The sequence below is a fragment of the Chenopodium quinoa genome, unplaced genomic scaffold, assembly GCF_001683475.1.
Source record: "Chenopodium quinoa cultivar QQ74 unplaced genomic scaffold, ASM168347v1, whole genome shotgun sequence".
In the NCBI taxonomy this organism is placed as follows: domain Eukaryota; kingdom Viridiplantae; phylum Streptophyta; class Magnoliopsida; order Caryophyllales; family Amaranthaceae; genus Chenopodium; species Chenopodium quinoa.
In genome coordinates, this window is record NW_018743792.1 from 614,545 (window position 1) to 629,825 (window position 15,281).

Here is a 15,281-nt window from a genome sequence, read left to right on the forward strand (position 1 = left end):
TCTTCTGTGAAGTGGAGGGTTTCTTAGCCGACTGCTCCTTGTCCAGAGCAGGCGGCTTCTTGTTGATCAACTCTTGAATTTCTCCCTTGAAGTCCCTCATAAAGGTCATGAGTTCACTCCTTGTGATGGGAGAAGACCCATCAATCGGCTGTTGCTGAACAGGCGGTGCGCCTGCTGGCTCGCTTCCTGTATGAAGATGTTCCCGTTCCCTCCTTTCGGTATGACGGGTACGTCGGGCCCTTAGGGTCCCGTCTGAAGCTGTGTGAGCTTCAACTTCAAATTCATTCTCAGTATCGTGGTCCGACTGAACTAGAGGGTCGTCCAGGGGACGTCTCTCTTCAGGAGCCGGTACAAACGTGGATGCCATCTCAGAAGTACTCTCCCCACAGACGGCGCCAAATGTTTCGGGGTTTTCTGATGTCCTGCGGGAGAGTTACAATTCCGAGACTGGAACCGAACGCCTGTACCTGCAAAACAAACGGAGACTCCTTGTGGTGGGAGCTCCGCCTCCAACGATCAAGTTAGTACTTGTTTGAGGAGTAATAAATGCGGAAAGTAAAGGTGGGAGATCTGGTTCCTCTAGGGGAGGAGTGATCAATGTGTTTAAACTTCTCTAGGTGAGAGTCATCAATTGCTGAATCCCCTTTAATGAGGATTAATTAAGTATTTATAGTCTTTGAGAAGCGTGCCAATCCTAGGTTTAGGTTAACCTTGGGCTGATTGGGCTTCCCTCGGAAGTTAGGCCTAGGTGACCGGTTATCCCAAGTGTCATGGGAAGGACACGTGTCGTGTCGTAATTGGTCCATAGTGGACGGATCATTGCTTGACACGTGGCAGGCTCCTATTGGCCCATGTGACGGACACATGGCGGAACCTGATTGGTCCACTTGTCAGATGGTGATTGATGGGGAAAAATCCCCTAATCAGATATGTCTACCTAATGTCGCACAAATCGGAATCTTTTGAAAAGTTCAAAGAGTTTCAGAGTGAAGTAGAGAAACAGCTTGGCAAGAAAATCAAAGCAATTTGATCAGATTGAGGTGACGAATATTTTAGCCATGGATTCGACGACCATCTGAAAGAACATGGGATTCTTTCAAAGTTGACACCTCCCGAAACACCACAATGGAATGGGGTGTCCAAGAGGAGGAATAGACATATCATGGTTCGATCAATGATGGGTTTAGCCGATCTTCCAATATCCTTTAAGGACATGCACTTCAAACAGCAGCACTAACACTGAACCGCGCTCCATCAAAAGCTGTTCAAAAGACTTCATATGAATTATGAATGAAGAAACCTCCGGGTTGCTTTTTCTAATGATTTTGGGTTGTGAAGCATACGTCAAGAGACTCGTGTCTGACTAGCTTGCACCAAAATCAGATAAATGTTTATTTGTGGGGTATCCAAAAGAAACAAAGGGGTATACTTCTACAACCAATCTAAGAACAAAGGAACATCTTTCCAATAATGGGAGAAAAATCCAACTTGATGAAGTTTGAGAAGATGAGCAACAAAAGGAACCTGACACAGAAAGGGCTTTGGAAACACCTGTTGGTGAAAGTCAGAGTCAACCCGACAATGTTGATGCTCAACCTATCGCCCCGCGTAGGTTGCAAAATCAAAGAATTGAACTGGACATATACCTTGGTGTCTTGTTAATCGAGAATCGCGAAATCCTAGTGTTGGATAGTGATGAACCTGCAACGTACAAGCAAGCTATGACAAGCCCCGACTCTACAAAGTGGTTAGAGGCCATGAAGTCCAAGATTGATTCCATGTTTAAAAATCAAGTCTGGAACTTGGTTGATTTGCCCGAAGGTTACACAATTATCAGTTGTAAATGAATTTTCAAGATGAAAACTAACAAAGATGGAAATGTATATGTATACAAAGCTAGACTGGAGGAAAAAGGTTACAGGAAATTCACGGCCTTAATTATGATGAAACCTTTTCACAAGTTGTAATGCTTAAGTCTATCTAGATAATTCTGAAAGGAATGGTGTCCTTCGAACAAGTTTATTATTCCGATATAGGATTTTGAATTATTTACAGAGTTATTATTTAGTGAAGTCAAGTGATCAGAAAGTTGGGCTAGAGGCCATGCATCTCCAATCAATGAGAGTAATTATATAATCTCACAACTTTCCTTTGACTGAATCCAACGGGCCACACCCAAGCGTGCCATTGAACTAAGGCGAGGAATTAAGCCAAAGGTCTTAATACGTCGATCAAGATAATTTGTACTCAGACGTCGGATTCTGAGAGCGTCGAAACCGAACGTCGAGACAATTCTAGGAATCGACGAGACGGCAAAATAATCAAATACACATTGTGCCGTACTACACATGTGCGGCAAAGGCCAATAGGGGTGTCCATTATTCAGACTAAAAACCGAAATCCAATCTAATCTAAACCGAATTATGAATTCAGATCGGATCTGAACTTTAATTTTGATTGGATCAGATTGAAATTTTTTTAAAATTCAGATTTTCGGATCGATCGGATTGACTTTGTTTGTATCCAAAATACCGAAATAACCGAAATGTGAAACCGTTATTTTATAAATAAGGATTGTTAATTATTAATCATGTTAAACTATGCTTATAATTACAATAATATTAATCATGCAAAACTATGTTTTCAATACTTATATTAATCATGTATACTATGCTTTTTCAAATTGAATTTTTATAATTGAATTTTTTTTATAATCGCATTAGGCCGCATCGTATTTTAATCAGATTTTCGGATTGTATTCAAATAACCGAATTATAATTTGGATTAGATCGGATTGAATTTGGTAAGAAATTCGGATGAGATTGGATTTGAGAATTGAAACCCGAATTTTATTTCGGATCATGATTGGATTTGGGCTAAATCCAAACCAAATGGACACCCCTAAAGTCCAAAGCCGCGAGCACTAGGCCACCAACAGCCCTTGCAAGGCTTAGCGTATTGCTTGCTTTGGTTGCGGGCTGGCTGGGCAGCCTTGTGCTACCGCAAGCAGCAATAGCATGGTGTGCCAGCAAGCCCGCATGCTGGTTTCTCGCAGTAGGCTTGCTTGCACCGCGCGACAGCAAGCCCGCAACGAGCGTTGGCTTGCGAAGTCTTCTGTAAGGATAATATTGGAAGCAATTACATATTCTCATTAAACATGCAAAAGGTGATCAATAATAATAAATAAAATACAACATGATAATATTGGAAGCAATTAAGCCATAGAAACATAACGATTAGAATAAATACCAAAATCATGATAAAAATTGTTAGTAGCATAATAAAAAAAATTGGAGCATAATTACTTATTTTGATTACGTCTGTTTGCAGCTATAAAATAATAAACGTACTCCAAGCTATGAACCTCCAAAACGTCCAAGTTCAAAAGTCCACTTTCATGTTGCAAAAAGGCCAATAACTCATACCCAAGTTGTCAATAAAAAATCACCAAGTCCAAAAGATCAAAAGCCCAATGCTTCTTCAAACCAACCTCGTGGTGAGGTAAGCCCAACCAAAAGTCCAAGTTACACTCCAGGCCCGGACAACAATCTAAGCGAATTTGGGTCAAGTTCACCAGGTCGTACTCCAAGCTATAGTAGCTATAACCCAACTTTCATGACTGACCCAAGTGTTAGAGATAAGTCCAAGCGAGATGATCCTAACTATGATCCGGATGAAGATGACTATGCTGAAAGTGTTGCTTGAATGATTGAACAATGATTATGTTTATTTCTTTAATAATTGCCTTAAATGGCAAGGTTATACTTTTCTTTAATTATTAATGAGATGAAATTTTTTTTATTGAAATTTTCTCTATGTTACTAAGTGAATTAAATGCTTATGTGAGTAGAACTTGCTTTAATTTTCAAAGTATACCCAGGAAGTATGTCTTCAAGGATGAGAGACCATGTTAGAAGTAAGCGCACTGGTTCTAAAGTAGGGAAGGTCCTTAGAAAGTTAACCCATATCATTGAAAACATCACAAAAGTGGTGAACAAGGGAGACCGAAATTCTAACGTTAACTCTTACAGTGAAGTTTTTAAGAGAGTTGCTGCAGCCAAACCACTTACTTGGGAAAAGAAAACCCAGCTAGTCTTGAAAACTAGATTAGGGAGTTCGATAAGTTGTTTGATGTTATTAATTGCCCAAGTGAGCTAAGGGTGAACAATGGTGTTTATTATTTGAGGGAGGAAGCTGACTTATGGTGGGCCCAAAGAAAGGATGAGCTGTTGAAGAGACTAAACTTTGGGTGGGAGGAGTTTAAGGAAGCCTTAAGGGAGAAGTTTTACCCTTCCTACCTGAGAAAGCAGAAATGCGTGGAGTTTACCAACTTGAGGATGGGGAACATGTCTATCAATGAATTCTACAACAAGTTCATTGAGTTAATGAGGTTTTCCTCGGAAGCGGTCCCTACTGAAACCATTAAAGCTTAGAGATTTGAGCAAGGCGTAACCCTGACCCTCCAAGGGAAGCTAGGGGGAGTTACCTTTGAGACCTTAGATGAAGTCTATGGCCGTGCAGCCCACCTGTACGGAATCAAGGGGAGGGAAATGGAACATGTTGGAGAGAAAAGGAAGAACCCGAACTCTTTTCACGGGGGTGAAAAGAGGCTTAAGTCCAATGGTAACTACCAAGGAAATTCTGGAGATATGAGGGACAACAAGGCCAGGGGAGCTTTGGGAAAGGAAATGGAGGACAGTCGTCCAATTCTAGGGGAAATGGGAATCAAAGGAGTGAGAAGCCTCAAAGAAAGTATTTCTACAAGCAGTATGAGAAAGATCACCTAGGGAAGGATTGTGAGGGAAAGCCGGTAACTTGTCGTTACTGTCAGTGGTTGGGACACCGTGAGTATGAGTGTTACAAGAAAGAGGTTGATGTTAAGTCAGGGAAGGTGAAAGAATCTAGTGCTCCCAGCAAACCACCTCAGTCTAGTCACTAGTAGAAAAACTTAAATGGGCACCGCCAAATGCGAACCGGTTTTTAAAAACCGGTGCGAAATAAAAAGACGGGATTGAGGGAAAGAGTTTTTGCACCGGTTCTAACCAAACCGGTGCAAAAAATGAGTTAATCGCACCGGTTCAGTTTGAATCGGTGAAAAAGATGTTGTAAAATAAAAAAAAAAATCGATTATGTTATATAATATATGTATTTAGTGGTTGACCATATGATAATTCTAGAATATTCTAGATGTACTATGTTTATTATGCTACAAGGAAACCCTAATTGTATCACATGTATATATACATATGTACTCCCATATCATTCAACAATAAGAATATAGATCTATTCTCTCCCCTACTTTCTTCCCTTTCTCTTTAATTTCATAACACGTTATCAGCACCAAATCTCTAAATAATTAATAACTCTTTTGATTCCTATACATATACATTATTGCTAACTTCCCTCAATCAACCGTTTTCCATAATGTTTCTCTCCTCAATCTCTTCTCCTTCTAAACTAAAACTCTGCAACTCTAAATTTTCCAGATCGTCGTTTTTGAGATTTGAATAATGAGTTTCTGTCAAAATAATCGGACTCATAATTCAACGATCTACATTTTTAGTATGATTTGTTTTGTATTCGTTAATGGCTAATCTTCAAATTGGATTCGTTTTGCCAACTAAATTACGTGGCGCTTGGCGAAACAGAGACGACCGATTAATACGGGAAAACATCTTCAACTACTCTTGATTTGCAGTGCAATGATTTAACCCAACCAGCCGCCATTAATGAAAAGAAAAAAAAATCGAAGCTTTTTTGAATTTTGGGGGGGTTGAAGGAAGGTGAATTGGGTTTCTGGAATCATCTGATGGTGAATGTGGGGTTTGAATTTGTGTCTCCTAAAAGTATTTTGAAAATTGAGGAGAAGAAGAAGAAGGTGTGAGGTTTGAGGAGTGAGTGGAGTTTTAAGTCTGTATTTGGAAGGAAAAGGAAGAGACAAACTGAAATACAGACGGCTAATTTTATTAACGAGGATTGCACGATGAAAAGCTATTCGTAGTGGTGGTGTTATCACACAGTTCATTATATGCAAGAAAGTTATTTGGTCCAGCGATATATTATACTTCCGTCACTTTACTGGTATCCCTATATTCTTTTCTCCATATTTTACTGAATTTATCAGATTATTGCCCTTCTTGAAATAAAATAATTATAGGTTATTAGACTAGTTATTTGATTGATTTAATTTATATGCTCCATTTTTTTATTGAAAGGAAATATGAAGTTTATTTAATTTGGGATATGGCTATTGATTTGTTTCAGCTAAGTTGTCGTATTTGAATATGGCTAACTATTGATTTGTTTCGACTAATTTGTCTTATTTGAATAGCTATAATTTTGGAGAATGAAATCGGTGGTTTCATCATCAATCTCTGTTAAATTATGTGATGATCATAGTATATTGACTTTATTTTTTTTCAGTTTTAAATTCTCGGACATGATGATCTAATATACACAACCTGCTACTTCCAATTGTGTGTGGTTTACCATCACCATAGAGTGTTCAAGCTTATTAATTATGAACTGTTTTAATTGCTGTAGATTATTTTTGGATCTAGCTAAATTCCTATGAAATACATAAGATGTTAACTAAATTCTTCTTAAATTAGGCACCAAAGCTTGACTGTTAGATATGTGTTATAGGATTTAATGAAAACCCAAGTACTTTTATTCTATGATAAGCTGAGAGTTTTTCATTCATCACTTCTTTAGTACCCACTAGCTCATACAGAGTATTGAATTGAAGATCGCAATTTTTGTGGTGTGCCTTGTTTCCTTTGATGTTGAGTGAGTCTGTGAATATCAGGAAGGTGTGATTTAGAGAAAATGGTTGTTAAGCGTGTGATAAACTATGTTACAAAGTATTAGAATTGCATTTGGTTGGATTAGTTATTTCATTGGTTTTGGTTATAAAGAATAATCTTAGTTTTAACTTGGACAAGTTTGGTTGTTTCTTATTGTTTACTTTGTATTTGGTTTTATAAAGGTATTATAAACGAATTATGCTATTATAATCATTGTTTTTATTTCATGATTATGCCTATTGATTGCTACCAGACTTGATTAGCTTTATCGCATGATATTTTTTTGTGAATGTGATATGTTACTATTAATAATCTAAGGTTATTAATTACTCATGATAGTTTATAAATTATGAATATATTTATCTAAGCTAATTTCTAATTCATCGTTTATAATATTATACATTTCTCAAGGTATGTTTATTTTATAGATATAGATGGCATGTGTTTGGTATATTACTATATTGGTGTATTAAGTTCAATGCTAAAGAAATTCAAAGTAATTTTGAATTTGAAGACAATTCATTTATTTTATTAATTAGATGGAAAAGCAATTGATTGATGAATTAGTATTGTTTGTGATGACAATAATGTCTATTACATGCGATAAATATAATTTTTACGAAATGGTCAAGACAAGTATTGTACTACTAGTAACTAATACTCTATAATTGTATACCCCCTCCATTTTTGGGACTAAGTTTTAATTTTTGTTTAATACTGACACGATTTCATTGTTGAAATATTGATTAATGTGTGATAGGATTCGATTATATATATGATACTCTATGCCCGCATTAAGTTGAACTATATGAATGATGATGAGTAGATTGAACATGAAATACTTATGCATATGGACCCGAAGTTCCTTTTGAATGAGAGTTCATGTGATTGAAAGAAAGCAAGTTTGTATGATGTTTTCATGATTACAATTCATTGAAAAGTTCAATTAGAATTGCGAAAACATTTACTTGTACATATCTACTATTGGCCAAGAAATAATGTTTATGAGTTTATAATATGCAACATGACATTTGAGAAACTTTACATGATCAACGTTTTATTATGCCCATAAATATAAAAGGTTTTTTTTAAGATGAATGTAATTGGGCAAGAGGACATGATTAAGTGTTCTATAATTAAGTATAATATTATCTAAGCATGTTTTTGCTAAAAGGAAAACGTTACTTGATACATGACATTGCCAAAAGAATTTATAGCTTAAAAGGGGCAAGGATTTTAAAGGTTGTTGGATTGATTCCATACCCCCATATGCAAGGATTAGGGGGAGATTGTATGTATAAATAATAAAATATATTAATGGTCAGTTTGATACATACATATCAACGATTTATTTTATAGAAGTGGCCACATGTTAATTAAATATTTTGAAATGATACCGTCTTGAAGATGGATATAAATAAATGTCATTGATCATATACTAGTTGTAAATACTCCAATTAAAATTGATGTCCAGAATGACAACATCAATTATTGATGAACTTATAGCACGCCTGAAGCGTGATAAATCAATAGGTTCTAAAGATAATTACATATCTTTGAAAAGGAAGGGAGCCACTATTGACAATGACAAATTTTAGGAAGTGATAAATCCCATTTCATTTCTAGAAGAAATCACTTTTTGTAAAATTCATATGTTTTATGATAATATAAGAGATTCCTGAAGAGTATGAAATATCCAACAAGATTAACATGTATTAAGATTGCATAAAGTAAGTTTAATAAAGTGAACACTAGTGTTGGAAAACTGACCAAAGTTCAAATTCAGAGAAGTGATTGGATTTGATAGTTAAATTAGGCCATCCGGGTTTAATAATTACCCGTTATGAAACCTGAAGTTTCATTTGATAATGTGCTGACACTATCTCAATGTTAGATATATGAAATGAATTGAATGACAAGACATAACATTGAGATTGAGCTATAATAATTTGTGTTGATGAAAATTTTAAGAGTTAATAGGTTTTGATTTTCATATATAAGAAAGAGCAATAGGTGACCAGAAGTTCACCAAAATAACTTATATATTATTGTCAAGTATTAGATGATCAGAAGCTCACCAAATACACTATTTAAATCTTCAAAGATCCAAGAGATCACTATATAGTGGCTTTACACACAAGTGATTTCATTATTCTTGATTTGGGCTATTTTATGTCAGCACATAAGAAATAGAATAAGAAAATAGACAAATGCATAATAAATGTCTCTCCATTGACAGAAGAGAACCATATTATGGAAAATGTTAATAAAGAAATGATTCTTCTCCAGAAGAGATAAATGTTGTTTAATACAAATCTTCTGAGAGATAAATTTTGATTTTGATCCTCGCATGAGATGAATTTTAATGCAATACTAAGTTGGTATAGAATTAGACGCCCCTATAAATGAGATATTTTACCAACTTAGGGGGAGAAAAATTAGCAAAAGTTGGAAAATTCGGAAAATATATAATTGGTGATCCCTATAAAGGTAGTTTGAAAAGTTATATGCCAACTTTTGTCTATGTATTATCAAGATATGTTGCACATTTATGATTTGATTTGTATTCAGTTATGACTCATGTTGCATAGCGTTGAAGATATATTTTGGTCATATTATGTGTATACATTGAGATAAAATCTTGCCAATTATACTTGAATCACTAAACCTAAAGTGTGGGTTGTATGATCAGTTCTAAAATAAATATATGACATGTGGCAAGATAGTGCGGTTAACACTTTTAATGTTGTAATAATATATAAATATCATAGTGTATGAAATACCCAAAAGTGATATAGATATCTGAATTATTACAATAGATGGCCTATGATGTAAGAAAAGTTATGATGGTACCAAATGAGAAACGTATTCAGATATCATTGTCAAAATAGCATGCAAATTAAAATTGTATCTTTGAGGAATTAGATGATACCGGTAAATGATGGAACCGATATATAATATGCATATGCAGAAGGAATGGACTTGTGCATACGGGATCAGAAATATATGTCCATTTTGATGTCGACATGAAACTAAGATAATAAATCAAAAGCTTATCATGGACAAGAAGTCCAATGAAATATGAATGCTAATGATCAAAAGTTTATCGTGGACTAGTAGTCCAAATAGAAAATGGATTTCTGAAATCCACACTGTACCAGTGTTTGTATTTTTAAGTCTTTTTTTATATGCATGTTTGAGTTTTAAATTTATGACTTACTCATTGTATGTATAGGATGTAGTTTGATGCATTACTCATTACATATATATTTTGCTTAATGTTTTATCATGAATTCTACATTTCATATTGCATGCATTAGTCCTATACAACATTTGTGTTATATGTGAAAGTTTATGGTATGACGAGTTTATAATTATGATGAAGGCTTACAAGAAGAAGTTTATACTCCAATGGGCTTATAATTGTGATTAAAGTTTATATGATGATTGTTTCGGGGTTTTTTAAGGTGTCCTGCAGGAGAGTTATGATTCCAAGATTGAGCTGCCGATGCCTATACCTGTAAGATCACGAAAACTCCGGTTGGTAGGAGCTTCGCCTCCGACGATCAAGTTAGTATACGTACAGGAGGAAAGAATACGGAATAGGTAAAGTTCTTCTCGCTGATTGGGAGAATTCCGCAATTAATATTGCTCGCTATTAGCGTTTGTATTTATGAATCCCCAATAAATGAGGGTTGTCCCACTATTTATGGTGGGACAGATAAACTACTCATGGAAGACTCCAAGGACACGTGTCAACAGGGGATTGGAGTTGACCAATGGCGATATGCCACGTGTCACCAGCCCATTGGGCCACATGTCTAGGGTATTTTTACCCTAAACATTTGCCCCTCACGGGTGCTGACGTGGCTGTGCCACGTGGCACCTGTGAAGAGTTTTTTTTTTTTATTTTTTTTTATTTTTTTAATCTCTTGGATTCTGGCTGCTTGGGTGAAAAGGCGGGAGAAGAAGAAGGTGAAGAGTCAGGACTCTTCACCTTTTGAGGAGGAGCCTATAAATAGCCAAGTCCCCTCCCCAAGCCCTCATTTACAAACTTTGAAAATTTTCTGATTTTTGAGAGCAGCCGGTATTGAGAGTATTTCTGAGGTAGTTTCCGCGTGAGCATCCGATTTATAACCGTCTGGGGGGTTTGATAGCAAGCCAAATTTGCATCTGTACTTCAAACAACACAGCCGGCTCAAGAGACGCCTGTGTCTTCGCAAGCAAACCCAAGAAATTCTCAGCGACAAAGCGGTTTTCTCCTTCTTTCTTTTAGGTACCGCCTCTATTCTTTCAAGATCTTCCATGTATTTACGCTTGAGTCTTTTGTTTATTTTCTCGTTTATTTGTCCCATAGTTAGATGGACCCTTTATACCCCCATCCGGAACATAATAATGAGACCAGCCGGTCTGTTAGTACGGCTGAGTCTAGGACTGGAAATACCGCCTATAGACTCTGGGATTTGCCTTGCTTTTCTCCCAATCTGACCGTCTCCGTGTCTGTGCAGGACACAATGGCCAGAACCAGGAAGACGGCTGTGGACCCCAATTACAGAGGCGGTGGCTCTGACGAGTTGCCGCCTGATGAGAGGGCCCCTAACGAGGCGGCCGTGGGTTCTCCCGGAGGTACTCCTAGTACACCTAGTGATGGCATTCTAGGCTCTGATCAGGGAGGCGGTAAGGAAGCCGCCTCCGTAGAGCGAAAAAACACATCCTAGGAGGCCTCCTCCTCCGCTTCCGGCTCTGCACTCGGACCTATGGAGAGCAGCTCTAGCTTTCTAACACCATCCATCGATAGTGAGGAGGAGGAGAGACCCTCTTGGCAAACTAAGGGTGATCCTTTGATGATCACCGTCTCTGCCAAAGATAGGGCCATGATGCGGAGCAACTTGGCAGATTTCGTCCTCAAACGGCCCCTTGGGGCGGGATATAAATTGGTGATCCCGCCCGAGAAGGGGACAATTGCTTGGGAGGATGACCAGCACAATGCAGATGGCCGGTTTGGCTGCTACGAGGCGGCATTCTTAGCAGGGCTCCACTTCCCTCTTCATGACACGATAAAGGCCATACTAAGGGGGTATGGCCTGGGCATCTGGCAACTCACCCCCAACTCTTGGGTGAATATTCTTGGGTACATCACCGCCTGCGAAATGCAGGATCTGAACCCCGGCTGGGAGGCGTTTGCCCATATGCATTACTTGAGTAGGAGCCCAGGTGGCTGGAGAGCCTGGTACACCCTGACCACTTACCCCTAGTACCTCATGACGCTCGACAAACCGTCTAAGTGGTCGGACTGGAAGAGTCGTTTCTACCTGGTCAAGGCTCCAACCAACAAGGAAAACAGAGAGTTCCGGACATACAACCGGAAACCTGAACTTTTGGGGCAGAAATGCCGGATGCCCCCAGTGCCGGAGAGGGATAGAGAAGCAATATTGGACTCCCACTTTTTCGAGCTCGTCCCTTCCACCCTCTCAACCGGAGAGGTAATAAGGGTGCCCAGAAACTGGGTGCCTAAACATGAGTTTCTAAGGGATGAAGCCTTTTTGTCCGCCTGCGGGCTTAGCAGCATGTTCGAAAAACGTAGGTTAAAAGCCTCATCCGGCTTATTTACGCCGGATGACAATTTTCTTTTGATTACAATGCCTGTTTGCTATTGTCCTGACCTTGACCGGACGTATTTGATTTGTGTTTTGCAGAAGAAGCAAAGAACATGTTACCAATAGAGAAAACGCCTGCTAGGAAGGCTTCAGACATCTGTAAGGAGAATCTGGAGAAAAAACATGTTGCTCAGGCGGCTAAGAAGGTTAGATCGTCTGACTTATCTTTGATTTGTTTGCTTTACTCCCGTTTTTTGCTTGTTTTGTCCACCTGACCGTTTGTTACTTCGTTTCAGGATGGGAGCAAAGCTCCTCGCTCCCTACAGAAGCAGATTCGGCCAAGGCCGACTGTAGTGGAGCCTGCATCTAAGGTGCAGAAGACCACATCCGCCGCCCGGCCCTCTACCGGCGGTAAATCAATAAAGACCCCAGGCGGGTCTACTGCTGAAGTTGTGGCCTCAAGAGAGGTCACACCAATAAGGACCTCAACCGGTCCTTCTACTGACGGAGGCTTGAGAGGTCTCCAACAACAAGGAACAAATCCCTTCAACCTCGCGCTGTTTGACCTGCCCATGCGGGTTAAGTCTTATTCTCAGTCTCAACCGGGAGATTCTCCAATCAGCCGGCAATCAATAGGCGGAGCATATGCAGCTTTCTCACCGTCTGTTTCTGGTGCAGATAATTCCCCCCGCTGGCCGGATGTAGCTCAGTATGCCCGAGCCATGCTGAAAGCCGTCCCCCGGGAAAAGAAGGAGGCGATCCCTGGGATCAACACCTTCAACGCCGACCGTGTAATGGTCGAGCTAGCTGATGTAAGCTTGAAGTACCCACCGACATTTTATTTGATGTATGCACATCCGGTTTTTCTACTAACGCCGGTTGTATTGTTGCAGGCACTGCTGCGCGTGGAAGGGCTCAAAAAGGCCTACATACGCAAACGGGAGAAGGTAAGGAGTGCCAAACGTCTGGCGGATGACGCACATAATGTTGCTGAATATTCAATGATTGTGCATGACTTAGAAACTAAATCTATAATCATGCGACAGGCAGACCAGGTCAAGACCCTCCAGAAGGCCCTCAATGAGTCCAAGGTCAAATTTGACAATGTCAAGGTGGCGCTGGACAATGCCGAGAAGGAGCTCAAGGAACATGAGGAGCCCTTCAAACGGATGGATCAGGCGGAGAAGGCCAGCACCCGCCTGCAACAAGAGAATGACCGCCTGATAAAAGAGGCGGCTGCTACAAAGGGCAACTTCCAGGCCACCCTTGAAGCAGAACAAAGCCGGCTCATTGAGGAGAATGAGCAAGACTGCGAGAACAGAATGAAGAGGGCGTTCTCCATTATCCATCCGGGTACAGACTACAACGTCTGGGAGCTCGCCTACAAATATGTAGATCTTGCCATTCTGGCTGAAGAGGAGAATCAGCCGGGGCCTGAATACTATGAGAAGTGGGTTGAGGCGAAGTTCAAAAGGATTGATGAGGAAGCGGCCGCTAACGAGGAGGCTATTCAAGATGAAGTTGCTCCTGGCTCCGTCCCCATCATTGACCCGTCACACCCGGAAGGGACTCAGGCTCCGAGTGACCGGGTGACCGTGCAGATAGAATAGCAACGACCTCTCGGCCTGCGCGCCGTGCATTATCTTGTAATCGCGCCGGATGAGTCGGCTTATTCCGCCATTGTATTTTATTTCGGATATTAATATATATATTTTCTCACCGGCTGTGCCGGCTTTGTTGAATGATTTCTCCTATTTACACTTCTTTAAATTTTGCTTAGAAATTTCTTCAAGTACTATTACCATGTGAACCAGAGCCGGGGTGGGGTTAGGAATATTGTCCCCAGGATAGGTGACAGGTAGAGCTGCACTCAGCTAGGCGGCTATCCGTATGCCCCCGGTTAGGGACCGTCAATATTTAAACATGTACAACCCGGGTGAAAACACGGTTTTTTTTTTAGGTACCGTATGTATCTTGTTTTGTCTGGTTTCAGGCTGCGTTTTTTCGTTAGGAGCCCAAAGCTTAGGGCCTTGCTAACATTGATTGTGAACCGTGTGTGATTCTTGTTCGTAAAATTTGCTTGTGCGTAACATGTTTATTCTGCGCCTGCCTCTTCAGAAGGGGCAGGCGGTGGTCTAGATGTACTGGGAGTACCGGCTGCCTTTTTTGGGAGCTAGCTTCTGTTGGTACTGCATTTCAAAGAATAAACCGGCTGTACTTCTAGGAGTGCTAGTCAGCTATTCTTTGATGCGATGGATCATTCAAGTGGAAATAAATGACTTAATTTCCATTTATTATAACCGCCTGAGTTATGATCGCTAGAATAATTTACCAACCGAAAGGGAGATGTTCTCTTCGGTGAATTCACCCGTATGGGCGTCACCGGATGTTTTTAATGATAAGTGTGCCGCTTGTGTGGTGCACAAGACATGGCGTATGGGAATTGAATGATGAAGGTCGCTTGTGTTAAGCACAAGACATGGCTCATGGGAGTTATGTGATGGAAGCCGCTTGTGGTAAGCACAAGACCTAGCATAGGTATACAGACATGTAATGAACCACATTTTCCCATTAATCATTCGGTAATTACAAAAGATTTACAATTTACAATTCTCAGAAGTAGTACTTCTTTAAGTTGTCTACATTCCAAGTCCTAGGAAACCTCCTACCGTCTGGGGTTTCTAGGCGGTATGTGCCAACTCTAACCTCTTCAAAAATCCGGTAGGGGCACTCCCAGTTTGGGGTTAGCTTGCCCTGCTCATTTTCCCTACCGGTTGCCTCCATTTTGCGGAGTACAAAGTCCCCTACTTTCAAAGGCCGCTTATGTACCCGCTTGTTGTAGGCTCTGGTCATTCTCAGATGGTAGACCTCATGTCGT

General features: G+C 39.7%; 1 protein-coding gene across 7 annotated transcripts; it reads left to right on the forward strand.

Moving 5' to 3' along the window:
- The first annotated feature begins 4,764 nt into the window (after nt 1-4,764).
- On the forward strand, nt 4,765-15,183 carry LOC110685171. 7 transcript variants are annotated; one of them, XM_021861633.1, is made up of 6 exons: nt 4,766-6,081; nt 10,274-12,386; nt 12,503-12,609; nt 12,700-13,215; nt 13,297-13,350; nt 13,450-15,183. In XM_021861633.1, exons 2-6 carry the CDS (start codon nt 12,068-12,070, stop codon nt 14,011-14,013), a joined length of 1,560 nt encoding a protein of 519 aa, XP_021717325.1. In that variant the 5' UTR covers nt 4,766-6,081; nt 10,274-12,067; the 3' UTR covers nt 14,014-15,183. The 7 variants fall into 7 exon arrangements, with proteins under 7 accessions (XP_021717322.1, XP_021717325.1, XP_021717324.1 ...); XM_021861632.1 differs by having other exon boundaries at nt 12,700-13,350; XM_021861631.1 differs by having other exon boundaries at nt 13,297-15,183.
- Nucleotides 15,184-15,281: the final 98 nt, after the last annotated feature.

Coding starts and splice junctions, on each gene's coding strand:
- LOC110685171 (XM_021861630.1), top strand. CDS start 12,068: ATGACGCTCGACAAACCGTCTAAGTGGTCGGACTGGAAGAGTCGTTTC. Junction 12,387..12,502: donor TAGCAGCATGTTCGAAAAAC/GTAGGTTAAAAG, acceptor TGTGTTTTGCAG/AAGAAGCAAAGAACATGTTA. Junction 12,610..12,699: donor TTGCTCAGGCGGCTAAGAAG/GTTAGATCGTCT, acceptor ACTTCGTTTCAG/GATGGGAGCAAAGCTCCTCG.